This window comes from Lissotriton helveticus, chromosome 3_1, assembly GCF_964261635.1.
Source record: "Lissotriton helveticus chromosome 3_1, aLisHel1.1, whole genome shotgun sequence".
Lineage (NCBI taxonomy): Eukaryota > Metazoa > Chordata > Amphibia > Caudata > Salamandridae > Lissotriton > Lissotriton helveticus.
In genome coordinates, this window is record NC_136061.1 from 1,926,281,015 (window position 1) to 1,926,302,872 (window position 21,858).

The 21,858-nt window shown below is 43.6% G+C and overlaps 1 protein-coding gene across 2 annotated transcripts in view; it reads left to right on the forward strand.

Moving 5' to 3' along the window:
• Positions 1-21,858, forward strand: part of RASGRF1 (Ras protein specific guanine nucleotide releasing factor 1) — a 686,570-nt gene that overhangs the window by 317,319 nt on the left and 347,393 nt on the right. For both annotated transcript variants that reach the window (XM_078682942.1, XM_078682943.1), the window contains one exon: positions 19,890-19,969. In XM_078682942.1, coding sequence (XP_078539068.1) covers positions 19,890-19,969 — 80 coding nt within the window. The remainder of the gene's footprint in view (positions 1-19,889; positions 19,970-21,858) is intronic.

Consider the following 21,858-nt stretch of genomic DNA (forward strand, 5'->3'; position numbering starts at 1 on the left):
ACCTCTGTTAAAAAAGCTGCCCTGGCTCCCACTCAAACAACTTATACAATTTAAACGTGGTTACACTCTTTTTAAATTGAAATAACTTAGCCCCAAATTTTATTTTGGATAAAATTAACAAAAATGTTCCATTGCGTAATCTGAGGTCAACCCACACCAATTTATGAACTGTTCCAAAATACAGGAACAGCAGATCAGTAAACCAAAGTGTTTCACAAATAACCCCTACTAGTATGAATCTCCAGCAGAGGATAATCCAACAAGCGATGGAGACGCTTTCCTTTAGGAAAAGTCAGAAGACTTGACTTTTTGAACAAGCATACAAGGTCTAATTGAGTAGTCCTATGACCCTCTGACAAGTATGTAATCCAGCGGCAGATACCGGTGGTGAATGTACGCTCCTGTGGTGAATGTACACTTTATAAGTTGCCCTTAACCTAACATATCACTGAGGGAAAGAAATGTACTCACAACATTCTCTGGTTGGACAGAAAGCTCACAAGAAAGAATTCAGTCCTATTCTGACAAATTCAGATAGAAAAAGTGAATCGAGAGGGAACGTTGCTCATGTCAGTTCTCATCAAACCTTTCCTCATCTGAGAGCATGGAACTTGATTAGGCTTAGGTGAAATTTAAATCATGCCAGCGTAATTTGCGTAATTTCGAGATTTTCGGTTTTTTGGTTATGTGAAATTAATAATGAGGGCTGGCTTACTAATGAAACCCCAACCTTTCACCAAAAGTGAAAAGTGTCAATCAGCTATCTTAAGCCGAATTTAGGAGGAAACCCCATCAAATCTTTTTCATCCTAAAGTGGTTTTGGAATTTTAAATTGATCAGATCATTACGCCTCAGCTTTTTCAGCAACTTCAGCTTTCTTTTATTTTCTAGATCAGTGGTTCTTAACTTTCTGACTTCTGTTGACCCTCACTGAATCATTACTGGAATCTGGGGATCTCCACTGAGTCAGTGCTGGAACAATCCACGAAAATAAAACAAATATACACCAAACAAATGCTCAAATATTTAAATAGTTTGTTTAATTCACAATCAAATATGAAAAAAACTTTCGCATTTTCAATCTTACTTCTTTATGTTTTACTTTATTCTTTTTCGTTTATTATTGTAATATTATTTAATTTTGTAAAACAGTTGTGGACCCCCTTAGTAGGTAGCCCTAACGAATCTCAAGGGATCCTCAGATTATCCACAGGTTAAGAACCATTGATCTAGATGTAAGGAACATTTAACATTTCTCACTGTAAAGAAAGTCTAAGCAATGATTTATTTACTGCGGTCCCATACATATAGGTCTGGCCACTTCAAAACAATGTCTTTTTGTTGCATCATTTCCTGTATTTCTTTCCCCTATCAGTTTTCAAATAAACCTCAGTCAGGAAAGCCCAAGGCCCATTTCACCAGAGGAAAAGCAGAGAATACGGCCTGGTTGAAAAACTTACTATTAACTAATGTATGCAAGGCGGCCACTTGGAAATCTGTCCTTACCGTTCCCAGACTCAGCTTTCATGATCATGATACGAGGCCTGACAAACGTAGGTCTAGCAATCAGCAGAAACCCTTTTAGTTGAGGCATCATTTGTTTTCGTCTTTTATTCTTTATGACCAAGAGCTTCGGAAGGTTTTGGGAGTTGCTTGCTTCTCTGTTCTAACATGTATGGTTATCAATGAGGATCCTACAATGCAGAAGAAATGGTTGCTTGTTTGCAGTTCTGCATCCTAGTGATATCCCTCCACCACAGCCTATAATCTCTGCTATTTGCGATAAACGTAAACAGATTATTTGCTCGTTCATCTCAGCATTTCCTCCAAAAAGAACTGGCTCGTGGGGCAAACTGCCAGTACCAACCATGGTGGCATTGGGGCCTTCTGGATTCCTAAAGAGCAAGGGGGCATATTATCAAGAACGGCGTTAAAAATGATCGCCAGTTTAGCAGCAGAAAACTGCCACTAAAGCGGCAATAATGGGCTTGATAATATGCCCTTGAGAATTCCAATAGAAGCCCATGTTCTGGTGTCAACCTGGGCTTCTATTTGAATTCTCCAGGGCATATTGTCAAGCCCATGATCTCCGCTTTAGCGGCAGTTTTCTGCTGCTAAATCGGCAATAATTTTTAACGCCGTCCTTGATAATATGCTCCTAGGTGCCTTATAAATCTTCAAGTGTTAAAGATTATAGGATTGCACTTTCCTCATATCTTAGCTAGAATATCAACTACCAATATATTGGAAAGGTAAGTATATGTACATAACAAAAGGTTTGCGATTTAAATCTAAACCTATCTATATATACAAAACTTCACAGTATTTTGGTAGTCCTTTATACCATATCCAGGCTAAACAGCTGCCTTGTAGCAATTAATAGTCCTGCTGTTTAAACCTTGTGTGCACTAATGCGACGAAACAGTGTCCACGGTCATTCCAGAGGCCTCTTCAGGAGCCAAACCCCTCACCAAGGTGCCAATGACCTTCCTAGCCTAATCAGACCTCTTCCTCATTCCTGGCACCCACTTATCCTTAAGAAATTGTAAATCTTATGTGAATTGCCTTCATATTCCATTGTAAGGTGAACATTTATTGTTTGAAGTTATTTAAAAACACAACAATGTACCATAGAACATATAAACCGTTAAAAACAGGATAAAATCAGGTAAAAGCAATTGATCAATATGAGCTTAAAGACAATAGTTTCATTCGGCCTAGGGAGTATCTGCACCTTACGTTGATGAATAGCCGGCAGGAGGACACCGCCCAGGAGTGCGTAGCCATGAACAAAGATAAGTCCAGCCTCACCGTGTCTCCACTCATTCTAAACTAGGTTCCATGGCTATGCTGACACAAATTGACACAAATTGCAGTGGGCACGAGAATTCCAAGCCCTGTGCAGCTGTGTTGGACCTGTTGAAAGAAGAGTCCGAACTCTTGTTCAAAACATAAAGTGCAGGTTGTGCGAAAGAAATGGCTTACAAGACCTGTTCCTTACTGACCTTGCCAGGCTGTAACAGCAGAACTATAAAGCAAGGGCGAACAACAGCAGTGGCTTAAGTTCATGACGCGAGCTGCAGCCTTTTAATTGTCCCTAGAGCTCGAGTTCAGTAGCGTAAGTGCTGCCCTGAGAAATGTCATTCATATAGCAGAAAGCTGTACATCAGCACCGCTCAGGCAAGCCGTAACCTCTTTGTTCCATTGACTGATGCCCAAGCTCCTGAATATCGGTTTTAGCCAGTAGCTCCTTACCCCCAGATGCATCAAGAACCCATTTTGCTAATCCTTATTAGGGAAAAATAACGATTCGTTAATAAGGAATAGCAAAATGCTATGCATGAAGAAATCACTGAAATAATAGCGATTTTTTTAAATTCCTTAATTGCGACTCGCAAATTGCGAGTCGCAATTAAGGAATACCTCCCCATTCGTTCCTATGTGACTAGAGGCCCATAGGAATTAATTGGAGGACAATCTCAATTTGCGATTCTCAATTAGAGAATCGCAAATTGAGATTGCAATTTCAAGGGTGCCAGGGTGTCAAAAGGACACCCCTGAAATCTGCATATGGGTACATCTTGCACACACACATGCCCTAAGGGCATGTTTGTGTGTAAAATGGAACTTTGAAAAATGCACTTTAGTGCATTTTTCAAAGTTTTTGCAAATTACCATGAAGTTCAACTTCATGGTAATTTGCGACCTCTATTAGCGAAATCTCTATTTTTTTTTACTTTAATGCATTGCATTTAAGGAATCTCAATTTGAGATTCCTTTAATGTAAGTAATCGCAATTTTGGGATTTCTAAAATTGCGATTTTTGCATTTGGGATGATGCATCCCAAATGCAAAAATACCGGTCACAAAGGGGCAGATTCTGAGAATCTGCCCCTTTGCGAGCGGATTTTACCTGGATGCATCTATGCCTTAGGCACTTAAGCACAGGACTAAGGCAAATGATGTCGAGTAAGGATTCTTATCTAAAATTGCAGTTGACAGTTCTGTTCTGTGGAGTCTTGGACACACCCAAACTTGCAAGCTTTTCGGGGAATTAATCCTCGTCTCAACCTCATAAGATCTTTTTTGAATGCCAGTTTAATTGAGCTGGATAGGTATGAAGCTTTTCCCTGGTCACGATAGAACGTTGCACATAAGTCAAGCCAAGGATCTCATGATAATCTTCATGTTGGAACGCTTACTTGGACCATAGATAACAAAATGATGCTCCACCCTTCCTGCATTTAACAAAAAACTGCCATAAGTAGAAAAGGGTGGTTAATTTGCTAACTCCGAGACCACAGAAACCTTGGCCGAAACTCACAAAATTGAGTCAGCAGCACCAGGCAGTTCCTCCATCTACAAGCAACTATACCAGTTGAATCATTCTGGAGGGAGGAAAATCATAACGCTTCATTTCGCTCTATTTCCGCTGAGGTACATCTACTGCCAGCTCCCCCACAGCTGGCATGCAATTGTAATAATTTGGGACCTGGGTTAATAACTTGAATGCATGTAAATCTACCTTGAAAGATCCCCAAATCACCTGCTGCTGCAACATACTGAGGATTCAATTGTTGAAATCCCTTAAATGTCTGTAATTCAAATCGACTACTGGTTTCACCTTTTCCACAATACATTGTTATTCGAGAATTACTTTCTGTGTGTTCTAAGCAACAGTGCCACCGTTCCTTTATCAAGGCTGCCAACCGATTGGATCTGAATCCACCATTGAAATAGATACAGACCCATTGGCAATGTTCAACAGAATGCAACACTTCCATAATGGGCTCTAGAAACTCTTCAACAGAAATTTGCCAGCTTTTAACTAAAGCAGTGCGCCAAACTAGGCAGCTTGCGTATGCTTCTATCACATAATTTGGAGAGGACCAAAAATCACCCAACCATTCCATGCTTTCATATGTTCCAGCCACCAAACTAACTCCTATTTCGTTTTTCCTGCCAAAATCCTTTGCCTCAGTCACAAGCCTATAATGCAATGGCCCTTGAAACATTGCCTGAGTAGAAGCAGATAGGCTAAACATCACATGGCCTAAACTTTGTAAACTGAAACCTCTTCTGATATCTGATGTCGAATTTCTGCTTTTAGCAGTTTTAGCTTTTTTGGTAGTTTTAACATAGCCACCGCTAAATACACTTACAAATCTATACAATCTAGATTTTTGCCAGGTACCATCATTGATTTCTCCTCGTTCATTACGAATCCTATAATCTTCTCAAAATCATTCACAATTATTATTACTTGTGCACAAGTGAAACAGTGAATATTGTTTTTATCCATACACCACACCAAACTTAAATTCTTCAAGTCAATCAAAGAGAAACATGTTAGCTAATTCCTGAGTGACAGCAAAAATATAACAATAAACCAAAACACGTAGGCAAGCCTCAAGGTGTTTCGCTGTCTAAGAAGCAGCATTCATCTATCTGTTTTTATCTCTTTGGTATTTATTATTAAATATTTTCTTGATGTTTACTTCTTCACAAACAACAACTTAGCTGTGAAAACACTACAGTAAAAGGTAACAACAAATTATGAATCAAAAAAGATCGATCTTTGGTGCTGTCTTCATCAAGTATAATACATCAGTGTTATTAGATGTGGCGCAGTAGACTAAGCACTCGCCAGTAATCACCCCCCTATGCATATGTTACAACTTAAGCAAAAACACCCAAAGTGCATCAATGGTGAAGTATTGGACATCATCAGCCAGGAGGCTCCCGTCCATGATCTAAACAGAAGACCTGCGGACATGATGAGATATATATGATATCTCTGTTGATCAGTGTCTGCATCCTAGTGTTATTGCATTGTCAGTTCTGGTGGATACTCTCAACCCTCCCCTTCAGTCAACAGATCCTCATCAGATGCACCAGTCAGCATCTCAAACATTTTCTCTCCATTCAAGCATCCTGTCATTCCTGATCACCATTGGCATTTGCAGTTCTTCAGCCAGCAGCCATTCTGTAATATGGGCTCAAACGAAGCCCCTGAATGTTGCCGTCATGAGGATTAGCGACCACACGGCACTACAGATGGCATCGGCACCCATTTATGGGCAACGGCTACAGGAATTTTAAACGATCTCACTAGAGGGGTCCACTCATGCTTTGAGAGCCTGTAAATCACAGTCGCTGAATGACCCTTGTCCTCATAATCTTTGCCGCCAATTGTGCGGCCATTAATCCCACTTTAAATCAGCTCTTAAATCAGTCAATATGATTGGCCACTGTGCCCAGTGGCTGGAAGCTAGCCAAGTTGAGTCCCCTTCACCGTCAGACTAGACCAATATTGCCAATTTCTGTCCTATTTCTCTACTGCCGTCCTTCGCCAAGATTTTGGAGAAGCTCATAAATAAGCAGCTCCCTACCTCTTTAGAGCAGAACATGCTACTTCCCCCTACCCAGTCGGGCTTTCTGCCTGGTTTTAGCACTGAGACTGTAATGCTAGAGGTGTCAGACTCAATCAGGCTAACTGTGGATCAGGGGAAGCAGGTGGCACTGATATTCCTTTATCTATCCGCGTCTTTTGATATTGTCTCGCATTCGACACAACTGCAGTACCTCAAAGCCATAGGTGTCTGTGGTTCAGCCGCAGCATGGCTCCGTTCCTTTCTGACAGATAGGTCCCGGTCAGTCTGGATGGATCCATTTGCCTCTGATTCTGAACCATTGGGTTATGGGGTCCCTTAGGGGCCACACTAAGCCCCACGTTGTTCAATCTGTATATGACCTCTTTGGTGCCCCTAATCGAATCTTTTGGAGTACAGACAGTATCTTATGCAGATGATATGCAACTACTCCATACACTCGACAGAAACACACCCAATGCACTGAGTAACTTCTAGACTTGCTTGACAACTGTCTTTCATTAGAATCACTATAGCGGCCTCCAATGCAACAATAGCAAGACAAACATTTTGTTCTTTGGGGTCCCCCCACCCAACTGGGACATGTTTCCCTGCCACTGCCCCCTTCCACGGTAGAGCACCATCTTGTTGTAAAGTTCGATATCACTGCTATCTTTCACCCCCTAGGCGCAGGGGTAGTAGGCACTTGCTTTAGCCTGCTAAAAACGTTTTTAAAGTTTCTTTATCTCTTCCCCCTTCTGCAGCAAAAAACAGTGATATAGGCCCTGATCACTTCAAGACTGGAATATGCCAATTCTCTGTACTCGGGTCTACCTGCCTACCTCCTGATGAGATTACAGCAGGCGGAGAATGCTGCTGCCAGACTTCTGCTACGCCGCCCTATGAGAGCCGACATCCAACTAGGACTATAAAAACTGCGCTGGTTGCCCATAAAAGAATGTGTGAGCATAAAAGGTCTGGTTCTGATATACAGAGCTTTTTGCCACAAAGGTCCTCAGTATTTGTCAAACAGATTCACCCAATACCAACAAGCTTCGTCTCACCGGTCATCTGACTTCTTGACGGTAGTAATTCCTCAATTCAGGAGAAAAAATTGGGGCGGTAGATCCTTCTCCTGTCTGGCCGCTAGGGAGTGGAATGCCCTCCCAGTTCAGTTCCTTGCCACTAGGGAATTTCAGACCTTTAAGAGACTTCTTAAGAACTGGATCTTCGGTTCTGCCTTCTAGTGCCTGTTATTTTTGGATCAGGCTCTGCTAGTCTAGTACCGGGACGCTTTTGTGCTTTACAAATCTCTTTATAATAATAAAAAAAGAATAAATCACTGTTTATTTCGACCAAAGTGGCAGCCACCAAGTAAGAAGAAGCTGCTTCCGTGGCACAGTAAGCAGGTTGTGTGGCTGCATCTATATATAGTGGACCATCCATGTCTTGGCCGGCAGAGGCAGGGCCTCTACTTCTCAGACGTCTAACAGATGGCCGGTCTGGATTCAAGTGACCCTCCAAGTTTCTCTTTCCAGAAACAGTGTTTGACAGGAGCAGTGTTGCTCAAGTGGTATGATGTATTACCGCAATATTGTTGTTAGAATAGTATCTGACAGAAATATTGTGTTCTAAATATTGTTAAGAAGCATATTGTCCCACTGGGGTTAACCAGTTTTGACTGGTGGCAGATAAATTCCTGCAAAGTCTCTGAGGTCAGTTTGGGGGCTCTCCCAGAAAAACAATCGATACCAAAAGTGTATTTGTAGCAGCATTTAATGATAAATTAGCTAACACCCCAAGAATTAAATACATTTAGGCAATAGAATATGCCATCCAGGAGTACCTGGTCACACCTGTGGGCAAAGGCTCCATACCAGGAGTCACTTTATCCGCACAAGGAAGGCAACTGCTTGTTAAGGAAACAGTGCTTGCCGGTCGCATATTATAATAAGACTGGATAACTGAAGAGGCCCCTACCCTTAGACACTTCAGACAGCAGTGAGAGAATGGGACCAGGTCTGTGTATAGACGGGGCAACAATTAGTGTGTTTAAAATTAAACCAACAAAAAATCGAGGAAGTGCACTGCCAAAAATGTGGGACCCCTAGAGCATGCACCATTTGGGGCGATTTATTCTAACACATTTTGTAGAAAACTATGGCTGTTCCATGGCAAGGGAAATTAGCTCGCCTTATCATGCTTTCTAGCATGCTGTGGTGCCCATAAAGTCCCCTTCTATAATTAGGCCATGAAAACAGCAATTAAAACAAAAAGAAAACATGTAGTGGGTATGTGGTTTTGGTCTGGGGCACATTGAGATTTTAGAACCAAAAATATAGCATTCCTCCAAAGTAAATTACAAAGAACTGAAGAAAAGCTAAAATGGTTGTTGGACCTGGCCTTTTCTACAGGGTCACCTCAAACATTTTGCCTTAACCCCTCCTCTTTTGCCGAATTCATTTTTGTTGACTTTAGGACTCTGCTCTTTACCGCTGCTTACAAGTGCTAAACTGAGTAAAATTGGCTGACACACAGTTGACACATTTAATTTACGTATAAGTCCCTAGTAAAGTGGTAATATTACTACTGGACCTGTCGCACTTATTGTGCCACCCACTAAAGTAGCCCCTTCAAACATATCTACGGTAGGCCCTAGCAGCCTATGTGCAGTCTTAACCTGCCATTTCACCCTGTCAAAATAAACTCCTTGCCAGACCTAAAACTCCCTTTTAATTACAAATATATCACACCTAGGGTAGGCCCTAAACAGCACACAGAACAGGCTGTATTTAAAAAATTGGACATGTAATTTTAAGCTTTACATGTCCTGATACTGAAAAGCTCACACATTCATTTTCCCTACTGTGAGGCCTACCTTACCAATAGAATTGCATTGGGTTACCTTATTATATTTAAAAAGTGAGTGTTTGGGAACAGGTATAAATGTCATGTTTACCTTCAAATAAATTACAATTTAAAACTCTCTTTAATGGTAAAGTGTGATTTTAAAAAAGTGAAGATATATTTCCTAGGCAATTATTGGATCATAGTAACAGTACTCCATGGAGTACTGTTACTATGATCCAATATTTGCCTACGAAATATATCTTCACATTATTGTTTTCCCTGTCCTAGGAATTTCTTGACTTAGAATTCAGGGGGCCTTTGATACTCACTAGCAAAGTTGGATTTTAAGTCACATTTCTGAAAAGGCCACTTTTAGAAAGTTGGCATTTGCTTGTCCTAACCATTTTGTTACACTGGGTGTTGGCAGGATGGGCCAACCTGGCTTGTTGGGAGGGGCGGAGCTGTCACCTATCACACTAGTTCTGTGGAGCAGGGGGTAAAGCATGAGCTTGTCTTCCTTAGCTGGGAGGTTGATTACAGGGGTAAACCGGTGATCCCTGCGGATAGCAGCCATCACTTTCATCAGGTACCAGTTAATGGGATACATTTCACTGCCCTTAAGGGATACTCCTGCCAGTCTGATAATGGTGGTAGGAAGACTGGTTACTCCAGAGCAGTACACTTGACAGGTGTGTGGGGTAATTCAGGCCCATGTGAAGGACTTCTTGGACCCTATGGCTCTGGTGTCTCTAGAATGGGGTGTGGAAGTGGCCCAGAGGAGGGTCACAGTTGGTCCACAGAAACTTATTGACCGCATATTGGGAAATTGAATTCCACCCAGTATCAGAAGACCTGGAGGGAAAGCTTAGATATTTGGGGGTGCAGGAGATGGAGACAGTCCACAATGGGAAGGCCAGCGGATTGGAGTTGACAGCTCTGAAAACAGAACACCCCAAGACTGATCCTGATGAGGTCACTTTTCACCTGGATGTGCTCCCTCTGCTGTCACAGAGTCAGAGGGTTGGAAACCTGCACCAGACAGGCCCCTGCCTGACACCGACATATTGTGTTACCCTTGATGGGGGTGGTGGTTCCCCCCTTGAAGTCCTGGCTTGCCAGGGAACTGTTCAGCCTCAGGGTACAAACCATGCGCTGAGTGGCCATTCCAGTCTACCACCCTTGGACTGGTGGGAGGGGGAGTAGAAATAGGGTGTCTAACATTCGGACTGTTGCTCCCCACTATGAGAAACCTGAGAGGTCAGAGAACCCTGGATGGTCCAGGGCCTTGCTCTTGACAATGACAGCTGTCAGTGGCCCCTGCTGGTTGTTGTCCTTATGAGCAGAATTGTCCTTGGGTTGAGAACAGAAGTTTGATCCAAGAGGCAGGACTGGCCTTGTCATTTTTTAGCCCTGGTGGTACTGTCTTCCTACTGGCATGTATTTGTGAGAAAATGAATGTCTCACAGATGGGGTCCACAGATGAGGAGGATGATTCCCCAGGGTTTGGTCTAGTGGCTGAAGAGAGTGTTGACAGAGGGTTCAAACAGGGTTCAAAAAGGCAAAGAACTGACAAGTACCTCTGCAGTAGAGTGCCATTGTCTACTTTCTATCGCCTGAGCAGGAAAGCCCATCAAGGTATTGAGTAGCCTACCCTGGCTTTAGGCTCGAAGGGGTCATGTTGGACCTGGCACTCTCTGCAGGGTCGTCGCCAAACATTTAGGGCCAGATGTAGGTAGGCATTTACCGGTCGGTAACGGCCGAATTCGGCCGTTACCGACCGGTAAATGGAATTTGAGATGTAGGGGGCATATTTTTACAGAATCGGTAATTTTACCGATCGGTAAATTTACCGATTCTGTAAAATACAAAATCGGTATTTTTACCGATTCGGTAAATTTGATATGTAGGTGGGACTCTTCTGAGTCCCACAAGCCTTACCGAATCGGTATTTTACCATCAAATTCAATTTGATGGTAAAATACCGATTCCAGTGTGCATGCACATGTGTGCATGCACACCTGTGCCATATGACAGGCAGACCTGCCCTTAGGGCAGGTATGCCTGCCACATGGCACCCGAACCTGTTTTGGGGGTGATAGAGGGTGTCAAAGTGACACCCCCTGCACCCTTGTGAAATTCGGTATTTACCGAATCGGTAAATACCGACTTTTACCGATTCGGTAAATCCACATCTGGATTTACCTACATCTCCCTCCTTATATTTTACCGATTCATAAATACCGAATCGGTAAAATTCGGTATTTATGAGTCGGTAAAATATATTTACCTACATCTGGCCCATACTCTTTACCCTTCCTGTTTTGCTGAATTCGTTTTTGTTGGCTTTAGAACTCTGTGCACGTTATCACTGCTAAGTAGTGCTAAAGTGCCTGTGCTCTCTCCCCTAAGCCTGGCTTTAACCCAATTGGCTTTAACCCAATTGGCACATTTAATTTACTTATAAGTCTCTAGTAAAGTGGTACTACATGTACCAGGACCTGTGAATTAAATGCTACTAGTGAGCCTGCAGCACTTATTGTGCCACACACTTAAGGAGCCCCTTTAAAATTGTCACAGGTCTGCCACTGCAGCCTGTGTGCAGTCTTAAACTGCTAATTCAATCAGGCAAAATACATCTCTTGCTACGTCACCCCTGAGGTAGACTCTAAGCAGCTCAAAGCACAGGGTGCATTACATTTAAAATATTGGACGTGTACTTTTACGCTTTACATCTCCTGCTAGTGAAAAGCACACAAATTCATGTTTTAATGCTATGAGGCCTACCTCTTCCATAATACATTTAATAAGTGAAACTTTTGATTTGGAACAAGTAGAAATGTCATGTTTACCCTTAAATGAAATGTAATTGAAAGCCCTCTTTAATCATAAAGTCCGATTTTAAGTCACAATTCTGAGAAGACCACTTTTAGAAAGTCTGTATTTTCTTGTCCTACCTTTTTGTGCCTTCTGGCTGTTCTTGGGTCACATGACTAGGTGTAGTTGGCAGTTGGCCTTTGTGTATTCTGCCTCAACAGCCACACAATAGAGGGACTGGGTGTTGGCAGGATGAGATATCCTGGCTTGAAGGTAAGGGCAGAACTGTCACCTGTCATCCTTTCAAATGAAAGACACTGCATCTGCTTCATACTAACCTTTTCTGACCCTAGTGGAACCAGGGCAGAAAAGCATTAAATAATTCCATTCCAGAACCAAATGTGGGGGGAAGTCTGGAAGTTTCCCCCCATCAAAGTTAGCACCATGTATAAATATTGGACACTCAAAACAACGCTGGGCCTGACAAAGACTTAGAAGCAGGACTGCCCTGCTGCCCTTCAGCCCTGCTGCAAGGACTGCCCTGCTGCCTGAGCAAGGAAGACTGGACCTGCTCTCTAAACCCAGAACCACCAGATTGACTCTAATGGCTGGCTTACTGGCCTCCTGTTTTGAGGTACAGGGACATTACAATCTCCAGAGACCTCCCCTGCATCTGTCCAGACTCAACTGGACCTGCCTGTGCTCTGCTGCTGGCCTCTATTGTACTGAGTCCTGATCCCAAAGAGGTGCTGCCCAGTCCTAAATCCTTTGCTGGGATCAGAGTTACTTTTCCTGGTTCAACTGTGGGTTTCTTCAGGACCAAGGCAGTGCAACGGAACTCGGCGCAGCACAATGCAGGTCCTTGCATTATAGCAGTTTGCAGCCCCTAATTGGTGGCTTCATCAGAGCCAATGCCATGGAGACAGTTCAATACAGGATCTCATATCGCAGCTCTCGCAGTTACTCATCAGAAACGACGCAACGCTTTGCATCAAAGACATAAAGTACAATTCTCAGTGAGACTAACCTGGTCCCTGTATTCTGCCCACACTCCATCGCGTTTAGCCTGAACTTCTGAGTTTGTCCCATTCCGGTGCAACCAGATATCCATATCTCCGGTTCCACTGACTGGATTTTTGTTGTCTTGGCGTCAACTAATTTATTACATTTTATTCAATTTTTCTAAATTGGTTTGGGATTTTTCTTGTGTTGTGTGTTCAATTTATTGATGTTTGTGTACCGCATAAATACTTTACATATTGCCTCTAAGTAAGCCCGACTGCTTTTGTGCCAAGCTACCAGACAGAAAAGCACAGGTTAAGTTTGTGGCTGTTTCTGGATCACCCTGACAAGGATTGTGGCTGTTGCTTGAGGAGGGTTCTCTGCCCCTTAAACAAAAAACTAATTACTCACAATGGTGCATACAGAACATTGCACTCTTAGAAAAGTGTTGAGGCCAGGTACTCACAGTTAACATACCTGTTCGCTCCCTCCTGTCACCCAACCCGCTCTCCAGCACTATATTTGCACCTCGCCCATCATCGCTTGGTACCAGACAAGTGCAGGAGTGCACCAAGCCTGTTATGTCCTTGACACTTCTGTCCTTGCCAACCCTCGGGCCCAAAACCTCCCACTTCATTGGCCTTCAAATTGCACATGCGCACGCATACAAACATATATACACACACAGTTCCAGGCATGCATACAGAGACAGCCACACAGGCATTCACTTGCAGTCCCTGGAACACAGCCAAACACACACGATTCACACAAAGTAAGACTGCTAAAAAGAAAAGTTACCTGGGTCCCTCCTCTTCAATGAGCTAGCATGCTCTTATGCAGAGCACACGATTCCAGACTCCCGTAGCTCCGGCAAGCAGCAGAACAGAGCCAGGTCCACACACAAGCATCTGGCCAATCAGAAGCCAGGATAATTTCCCTATTCCTACATCTGACAGAGCATGAATGTATGACGTTACAACGAATTCCGTTGCAACGCATGCCTTTACCACGCATGCGTTACAACGGAATTCGTTTTCCACGCATAACCTTTACCTCGAATATTCCTTTACCACGCATACATTTACAACGTTTTTCGTTGTAAATGTATGCATGGTGAGGGCATACTCTTGATAAAGGTTATAACTTTCCCCATAAATGACCCCTGCCTCCACTCCTTATATTTACCCCTGCCCTTAACCCTTAATATATATATATTTATTTTACTAAAATGCCCCTTACCTTTTAACTCGCCTTCTCTCCTTCTTTGGTTACGTCGGTCGTACGTCGTTGAGAGGAAGCGGAAGTTACTTTCCGTTTCCTCTCTAACGACGTTGATTGCTTCAGCTTCGTCTTCAGCTTCGGCTCTTCAGGTTAGTTTAGTTTTTTTGGGGGGGAGATCCCCCCCAGCCCCCCTTTTTATCCCAACACTTTTTTTTTTTAATGGGGGAGACCCCCCAAACCCCCCCTTTTTTTTTCTTTTCATTTACCACACATGCCTTTACTACGTATTTTGTAGTAAAGGTATGCGTGGTAAAGCCTCTCGTTGTAACCACGTATGCGTTGTAAAGCATGCGTGGTAAAGGATTTCGTGGAAACGCCTTCGTTGTAGAGGCCGTTTCCCACAGAGCATAGGGACGCATGATTGACAAGCCCTGAAGCTCCAATAAGTGACATGCTCCGCTGCCTGAAGCTAGTGCAGCATGTCAGATATGTATTGGGGCTACTTGAGGCTGGGCTGTAACACCCACCTCCAGACACATGAGCTATACAGCCAATGGGGCCCTCTTATGCTGCTAAGGCAATATTACAACTTTTACAAGAAAAGAGTCTGTGAAATCATTCGTTTTCATGTAAAAGCTGTAACATCTCAAGAAATCAGCTGCAGAGCGCGGCTGGGGGTCTGTACCCTGGTGCCCCTATAGAGGAGCAACCCCTGAAGTTAACCATAGAATTATGTACATCCAATGTGAATATATTTTGTAAATGATATTTAGGACAATATTTCTGACAATGACATTTTGACATATAACGGTGGTTTGTAGAGAAACAGTGAAGATTTCTTCTGATTTGAATAGGCAGTTGTGCATTGGCTATAAATTTAGTAAAATGACATTTCTTGAACAAGAGGAATAAACTGAACGTAGGCATTTACAAACAAACAAGGTCTTAACCATTACTGTTACATTGTTTTGTGTCAATATAGACATGTGTGCATCAAAATCTACACACATTTTTTATTCTGTCGTTGTTGATGATTTATTGTTGACCGGTTTTCGGAGAGGTTTGGTGGTTCTGTTCTGATGCCGAGGGTTGAGGGGGGAAGATTTCTGTCAGTTCCATTTTCTGCGCAAGGATTAAATATGTTTAATCTATTTTCTGAAGGAATGGAGCCACTGTTATGCGTTACATTATACAGACATTATTTTATGTTGTTGCTTTCATACTTTTCATAGTATATAACGTCTCTGCTTCATTTTCTTTATTTTCTGAACTTTTGTTTCCCATGGTATTGGCATGGAAATGTCTCCTGGATAGCCAATGCATGTGTAGCCCTGCCCTGAGTGCCTGAATGACTCTGAAACTAGTATCCTCACCCTAATGTTGGTCCTAGTGTCATGCTAATGTAGTGTGTGCACAGAGGCTTAGGGCTGTCGATGGTAATGCGAGTGATATGCCAAGCGTGCCCTAATCTCAGGTATAGGACTACGTACGATCTATGTCCTGAGTGAGTCACATAAAGCGGCGGTGACAGGGTACAGTTTTTATTAATCAACTGTGTTGCCAGGTGTTTTTTCTCTGTGTCAGGAGAGGGTGATCTACTGAACCCTCACTATTTAGGTTTCGCTGTCATGTGATCCTTGTGCTGACACTCTGTGTGCATGTCAAATGCCTGTATGTTCAGTGAGCATGTGGCACATGTATGTATGTGAGTTTAGTGCTATTTGTAATGAGAGGCTGAGTACTTGGAGAAATGGGTCCATTTCGGGTGGTCCTTGGTTTAGCATGGCTTTAGATTGAGGGTGGATACAGATTTTCCAGGCAATGGAAGTGTATTGATTGGATTTCGGGAGGGTGGAGACCCAGATACTGACGTGAAGGAGGATGGAGGCAGGGCTCCCCGCAGAAATTTAAAGAGGGCCTTGTTAGCAAAGGGTTGCTGATTAGTTCTTGAGCGCTGCTATTTCATAGGTGGTAGGAGTAGGAAGTTGAACTGTAGTTTTTATTGTTCCAGCGGAGAATGTTTTGAGGTAGGCATTCCCTTGTGTCTGCCTCTGATTACTGCTTCAGAAAGACTGATGACAACCAGGAACAGAGCCAGAAAATCACATTTGAAAGAAAACCAACCAAAACTGATTCTGAAACAATATACAGTGGACACACATCCCATTTCTGGAAAAGGCATCTGACAGTGAGATCCAAACCACACCACTTTGTTTCAGTTCCATGTTATTCTGACAAAGGAAGGAAGTGCTCTGCAGAATAGTAGGTCGGCTCCATGGCCATGACTGGTGTCTGCCTGACAGTCAGTCTATAACAAGTGGGGTGACATCACCTGAAGCTTGCACTTCCTGCTGCATGACCTGAAGGGTTGCATAGAGCCTAGAAGCTAGTTTGTCTGCTAAGAAAGGAAAGGAGTGTATCTGGCCCTGTCGTAGGAGGGACAGTCCAGGAAAAGAAGCCTACTGCGTTCCCAGAATGGGGAACAATTGTTGGAGAGGGATCCTCCAGTTTTCCTGAGTATTTCTTGTTGAGCACTGCACCAAGACTCCTGAAGTGTAAGCATGATTGAAGTCTGCCATGGAACTGAAAGACTGATGCTGCCACTGCTGAGGTCAGAGTTGCATTACGTCATCACCGTCAAGTTAGGATCCCTGGTCAGGCCGGAGACTGCAACTGCTGAACATATCCATGTTTTGACAATAAGCGTGGAGGCCACATCAACCATCCCATCACCCCATCTGCTGAAGAGGAGTGCCGCTTTGTGAGCTGCCATGCTGACATCACATAGCTGTAAATTTCCAAGTGTGGCGAAGGATGCAGCCCTTACAGTTCAGGAGCTGTCGCTTTACAGGAGCAGGACTGCTGCGAGCATCTGTACCGCACAACCTGCACTGAAACAACCAGAATGAAGGCAACTACTGTTCCTAAATCTGCCAGTAAAATGAGAGATTGAGGAAGCAGAGCAAAGTTTGCGACACAAACTTGAGACTTTTGAGAGGTACATCAGGTGCGGTGAACAGCCTTTACAACGAAACTTTTACAACGCACTACCATTACGATGCAACCATTACAGCGCAAACCATTACAACGCATTGCGCTGGGGGGCGCTCTAGGATAGGGAATAGATTTAATTTACTATCCAGCACCTTCCCTAGTGTCCACGGGGACTGGAGTTGGAATAGTAAATTAAACTATTCACTATCCAGCACCCCAAAGCGCAATGCGTTGTAATGGTATGCGTTGTAAAAACCGCGTTGTAAAAGCATGCATGGTAAAAGCATGCATTGTAACGTCATACATCCATCAGGCGCGGCAGGGGTGCACGGGTCACGCGGGGACTGGGTTACACAAAAAAAAGGTTGGAAAAAAGTTAACTCACCTTCGCCGGCCTGCTCCCGCATCGTCTCTGCTTCACACAAAGCAGGCAACCTCCCTCCACTCCCCTAAGCCAATCACAACACTGCAATGGCAGCGTTGTGATTGGTCAGGATGCTGACCAGCCAGGCGCCTATGGGGAGGACATTTTCTCCATGTCGGCTGCAGGCAGCCGACATGGAGAAACGGCAGAGTGCGCATGACTGGTTTGGTCGGCCAAGCAGTCAGCGCCCTCAGCAGTGGGCAAGCCATTCCTTCCCTGCCCTAGAGCAGCCCTGCCCACCCGCCTGCCCCCAACCAAACCCTTCTGCTTTCTCGCAGCGCAAGAAGCAGTAAAATAAAGTAGTAGTTTTACCATTTCATGTTTCTGCTTCTCGCACTGCGAGAAAGCAGTGGGGCGATGCTCCTCCGCCCTAGTGGAGGAGCTGCCCCTGAGGTACACTTAAAGACGAGAAAGCAAACTCAACTGTTGGGCGCATTTATGCCTTGTGAGGTTTTCAAGTGAACTGCACCTCTACCTAATCCGTGCTTTATCCTGTGTTTTTTCTCTAGGGATTGTGGACATTGGAAAACACCATTAGTGGGGGAGGGTACCAAAGGGCATGGCACCTCATGAAAGATCGCAAACAAGATTACAACCTTGTGTCTGCTTTCCCTATATTTGCTGTGTGGTATCAAGTAATGCTGTGTGAATAAAAAAGCAAGCATTGGGCTGGACATTGCATTCTTGGGTCGGGTGGTTGAGGGTTGATCTCTGAGCTCTTTCCCCCTCTTCTCTGACAAGCTTTTTACTGCTGGCCCTCAACACCCTGAGGTATGTAGTTTGAAGCGCACCTTCATATAAAATTAGTACAAATAGAAATTATTGTGCCCTTTTCGCGTTTTTACTAGTGAGAAGTTGGACTTTTTGAGGACGAATCACAAAGGCATGTAGGAGTATGTAAAAGAATACTCCTGTAATATTACTTCCTGTAATCATAAAAGCGTTTGTGAAACGTCCCCTTTGTCATGAGGTCACGATGGAAGAAAGGTCGGCGAGGGACAGGTGGTTTTGAGGTGTCACTCAAAAGAACCTTTTGGTATAAGGATAAAACACAGGATCCGGATTATGTCACTCAATTAGCGTCACTGCAGAAATAGTGGCCAACGATGCCATACAGATGTACCTCAACGTACATACCAACATATGGAAAACCAGCAAACTCTGCGCACTCACATACAATAATCTTGTGTTTAAATTCAGAAACTGGGGCTTCATGATTGCTAACAGAAAGAGATGATTTGTAAAGTATTGTTTCACTTTCCCTTTATTGGCCTGAATGTCAGTCTCGCGCATTCACAAAAGCCTCTGCCAGGGAAGCATTTGAACAACATGTTCAGTAGAAGCTAAGGGTTTTGGAACGGAAACAAAAAGAGCAGGTGGTGTGTAATGTTTTGAACAGAAATGAGAGAAAAGCATTACAGCTTTTACAGAATGTCAACAATTTAGTGATAAACGCTTTTAGTGGATGGGTGGATGGTGTGCTTTCAACCCCCTACTCATTGATAAAACTGTTCTGTACATTCTACAGCTGCATTCTGGGGTCCATCCTACTATGGCTCTGCAAACTGGGGCCATTTTTTCTGCACTTGACTTTCATGTCTATATTTACCATTTCGTGCATTACTGTGCAAGCTCCTATTGTATTGTCTACAAATCTGCCCATGATTCTGCTACTTCCATCTCTCTTCCTCTATTCATAGTCATTCTCCAGCTCAGAGCAATCTTTATCTTGTAATTCACAGCAACTGTGTTACTTCAGCCAGCTTTCTGACGTAATGGAAAGGTCCATTAGAAAGCATCGGAGCAGGGCTTTGATATATACCTTTGTGAGTTCTTTCAGGTCAAATATTTTGCAGATGGCTACATTTGCAAAGGCAAAGTCAGAGAAACATTCTGGTCATGGATGGTAGGAGGAAAATTGGAAGGGTGGTAAATAGTTTGCAAATCCTGAATTTCAAACAGGATGAAGATTTGAAGCTAGAAATTATGGGTAGGTGGAAATTATAGAGGTATGGAAGAGGCAGCATGGAACTTACTGAGTTGGGTGTCCCATTCCTTGGCTGGGTTGATGGTTTGTGTCGTCACAAGGGTTTTACTTTTGGTGCATGGCATGTGAGTAGTGGGGAGGGCCGCTGCGAAGTCACCTGGCCGACTCCTTCACACTTCTTCTCCCAGTGTAGCGGGCATAACACAGGCTGTTCTCTGTTTTTCAGTGAGACCATCATGTTCCTGCACCAGATCTTCTATCAGGGTCTGAAAGCGCGCATTTCCAGCTGGCCGACACTTGTCCTAGGTGAGTACAGACAGTCAATTAGTGAGTAAACTAAGGTGTTTGTAATATAGTGCTTCTTGATGGTGTGAACAACCTGAGGCAGCCATCTTTCCAGGTGTGAAAACACTTTTGCTCTCATTTAAGCTTTGGCACGTAGTCTGCTGTCTACCTGGGGGTGTGGAGGTAATAACATCTGCTGCCCTAGTGAACTACCACCCATCATATCTAGAGTTCCCCGCTGGCCTGGTGGAGACAGAGGAGCAGCAGCTCCTCAGAAGGCTCTGAAAGTTTGCTGAGCAGCCACCATGTTTCATGCATCCAGTCAGCAAACATTTTTGTTTTTCAAAAACAAACTCCTGAAGCAGGACTTTGTTTTTTAAAGCAAAAAATGAATGACCCTGACACCCTAGATGATAAAGTGCTGGGCACATGTAGGTATTCACAAGCAGCAACCCAGAGGTCAACGATTGATTGATTGATTGATTGATTGATTGATCAAGCTACCTTTCACAGGCCATTGCAAAGGAGTTGTCCAGCAGAGACCAATGGCCCATCACCTTCCACTAAAGAATACAAGAAAATTGAAGGATGGGGTGATTGAATTCATCTCAGCCACAGGTAATTACTTGGGGCTGCATCCCAGTACATAGTTTTTTTTTGCCAACTATCACACCGCAGATCATTGCGAGACATATGCAAATCAGCCTGGGTCCTTCTCCAATAGGAACAGTCCACATCCTGTCTGTGCTGGAAAAGAAGCATTTCAAAACCGGTTTTTTTTCTATTTGGGCCTCTTCAGTCGAGTACAGCTTGGTTTTAGTGGCATAAACTCACCCGTCACACCTCCTAAGGTGTCTGTAACAGGCTAGCATCTCTCTTAGTTGCTCAAGCCTGAAGTCTTTTCATTACCAGCCAGAAATGCCCAGTTCTTGTCTGGTTGGCATGTCTGTCCAAAGCCAGTTACATTCCAGGGCAGACCCTGAGCTGTGCAGTGAATATTTTTCCAAAATGGAAAAACTAAAATACAAATCCGGATTCAAGTGACCACTGCACTTAATACTTCACAGGAGAGGAGTCCCTAACACTTATTGTAAAGGCATTTCAATCAAGGATATGTATCTTAGAAGGGAGATAAATCATTTCACACAAAGAAGGATATTTCAGTGTCTATTTTAAACACAAATCAAGTCTTTCACGAGTGCCCAAGACTTGTCTCTTACCTAGCCATTTTCTCGCTCATCCATATTTCGTTATGTTCAACATTTCCCCAACAAACATTTAGCAAAAAAACTGAAATGTGCCTTTCCTGTAATTCTGGGACAGGACTCAGGCTCCCCTATCTGAGGTCCTTAAATCAGCATACCACACAGAAGCTCATCACTGAAGACTGACTCCATCCCAGTTCTTCACACCAGAGTTGCTGTTATTTGTCACTAAACATCTACCCATGAATAACCAATATGTTCTCTACTCGCACAGAATCAGAATGAGCGAGCAGCCACTCGCAAACAAAGAGCATCCACTCACAGACAGTTTTAGAGCAGACCCTTGCAAGCAGTCTTTGCACACATACATGTCAGAGAGCCGTCACCAAACAGCAGTTCCAAAAAGACTGCCCACTCTCACACAGTCACTGAGCAGCATCACTCTTGCACTCACAGAGCAAGCGCACTCTCGGTCTAGGTGCATTCATAAAAACCCAGACCCATCTCCTTGATGCACAGTTATATTGTTGTGCTGAAAGCAAACTTTCCCAATAGATTTGATGAACATAAAAGAACTGGACCCACTCTGAAACTACCATTGCATCAGTGGTACCAAGGACCAGTTCTCTCCACTCCCTAGGTTGTTGCCTTTCCTATGCACACCTCCCTGTTTATCTGAATTTGGCCCCTAGAAACACTCGGTTT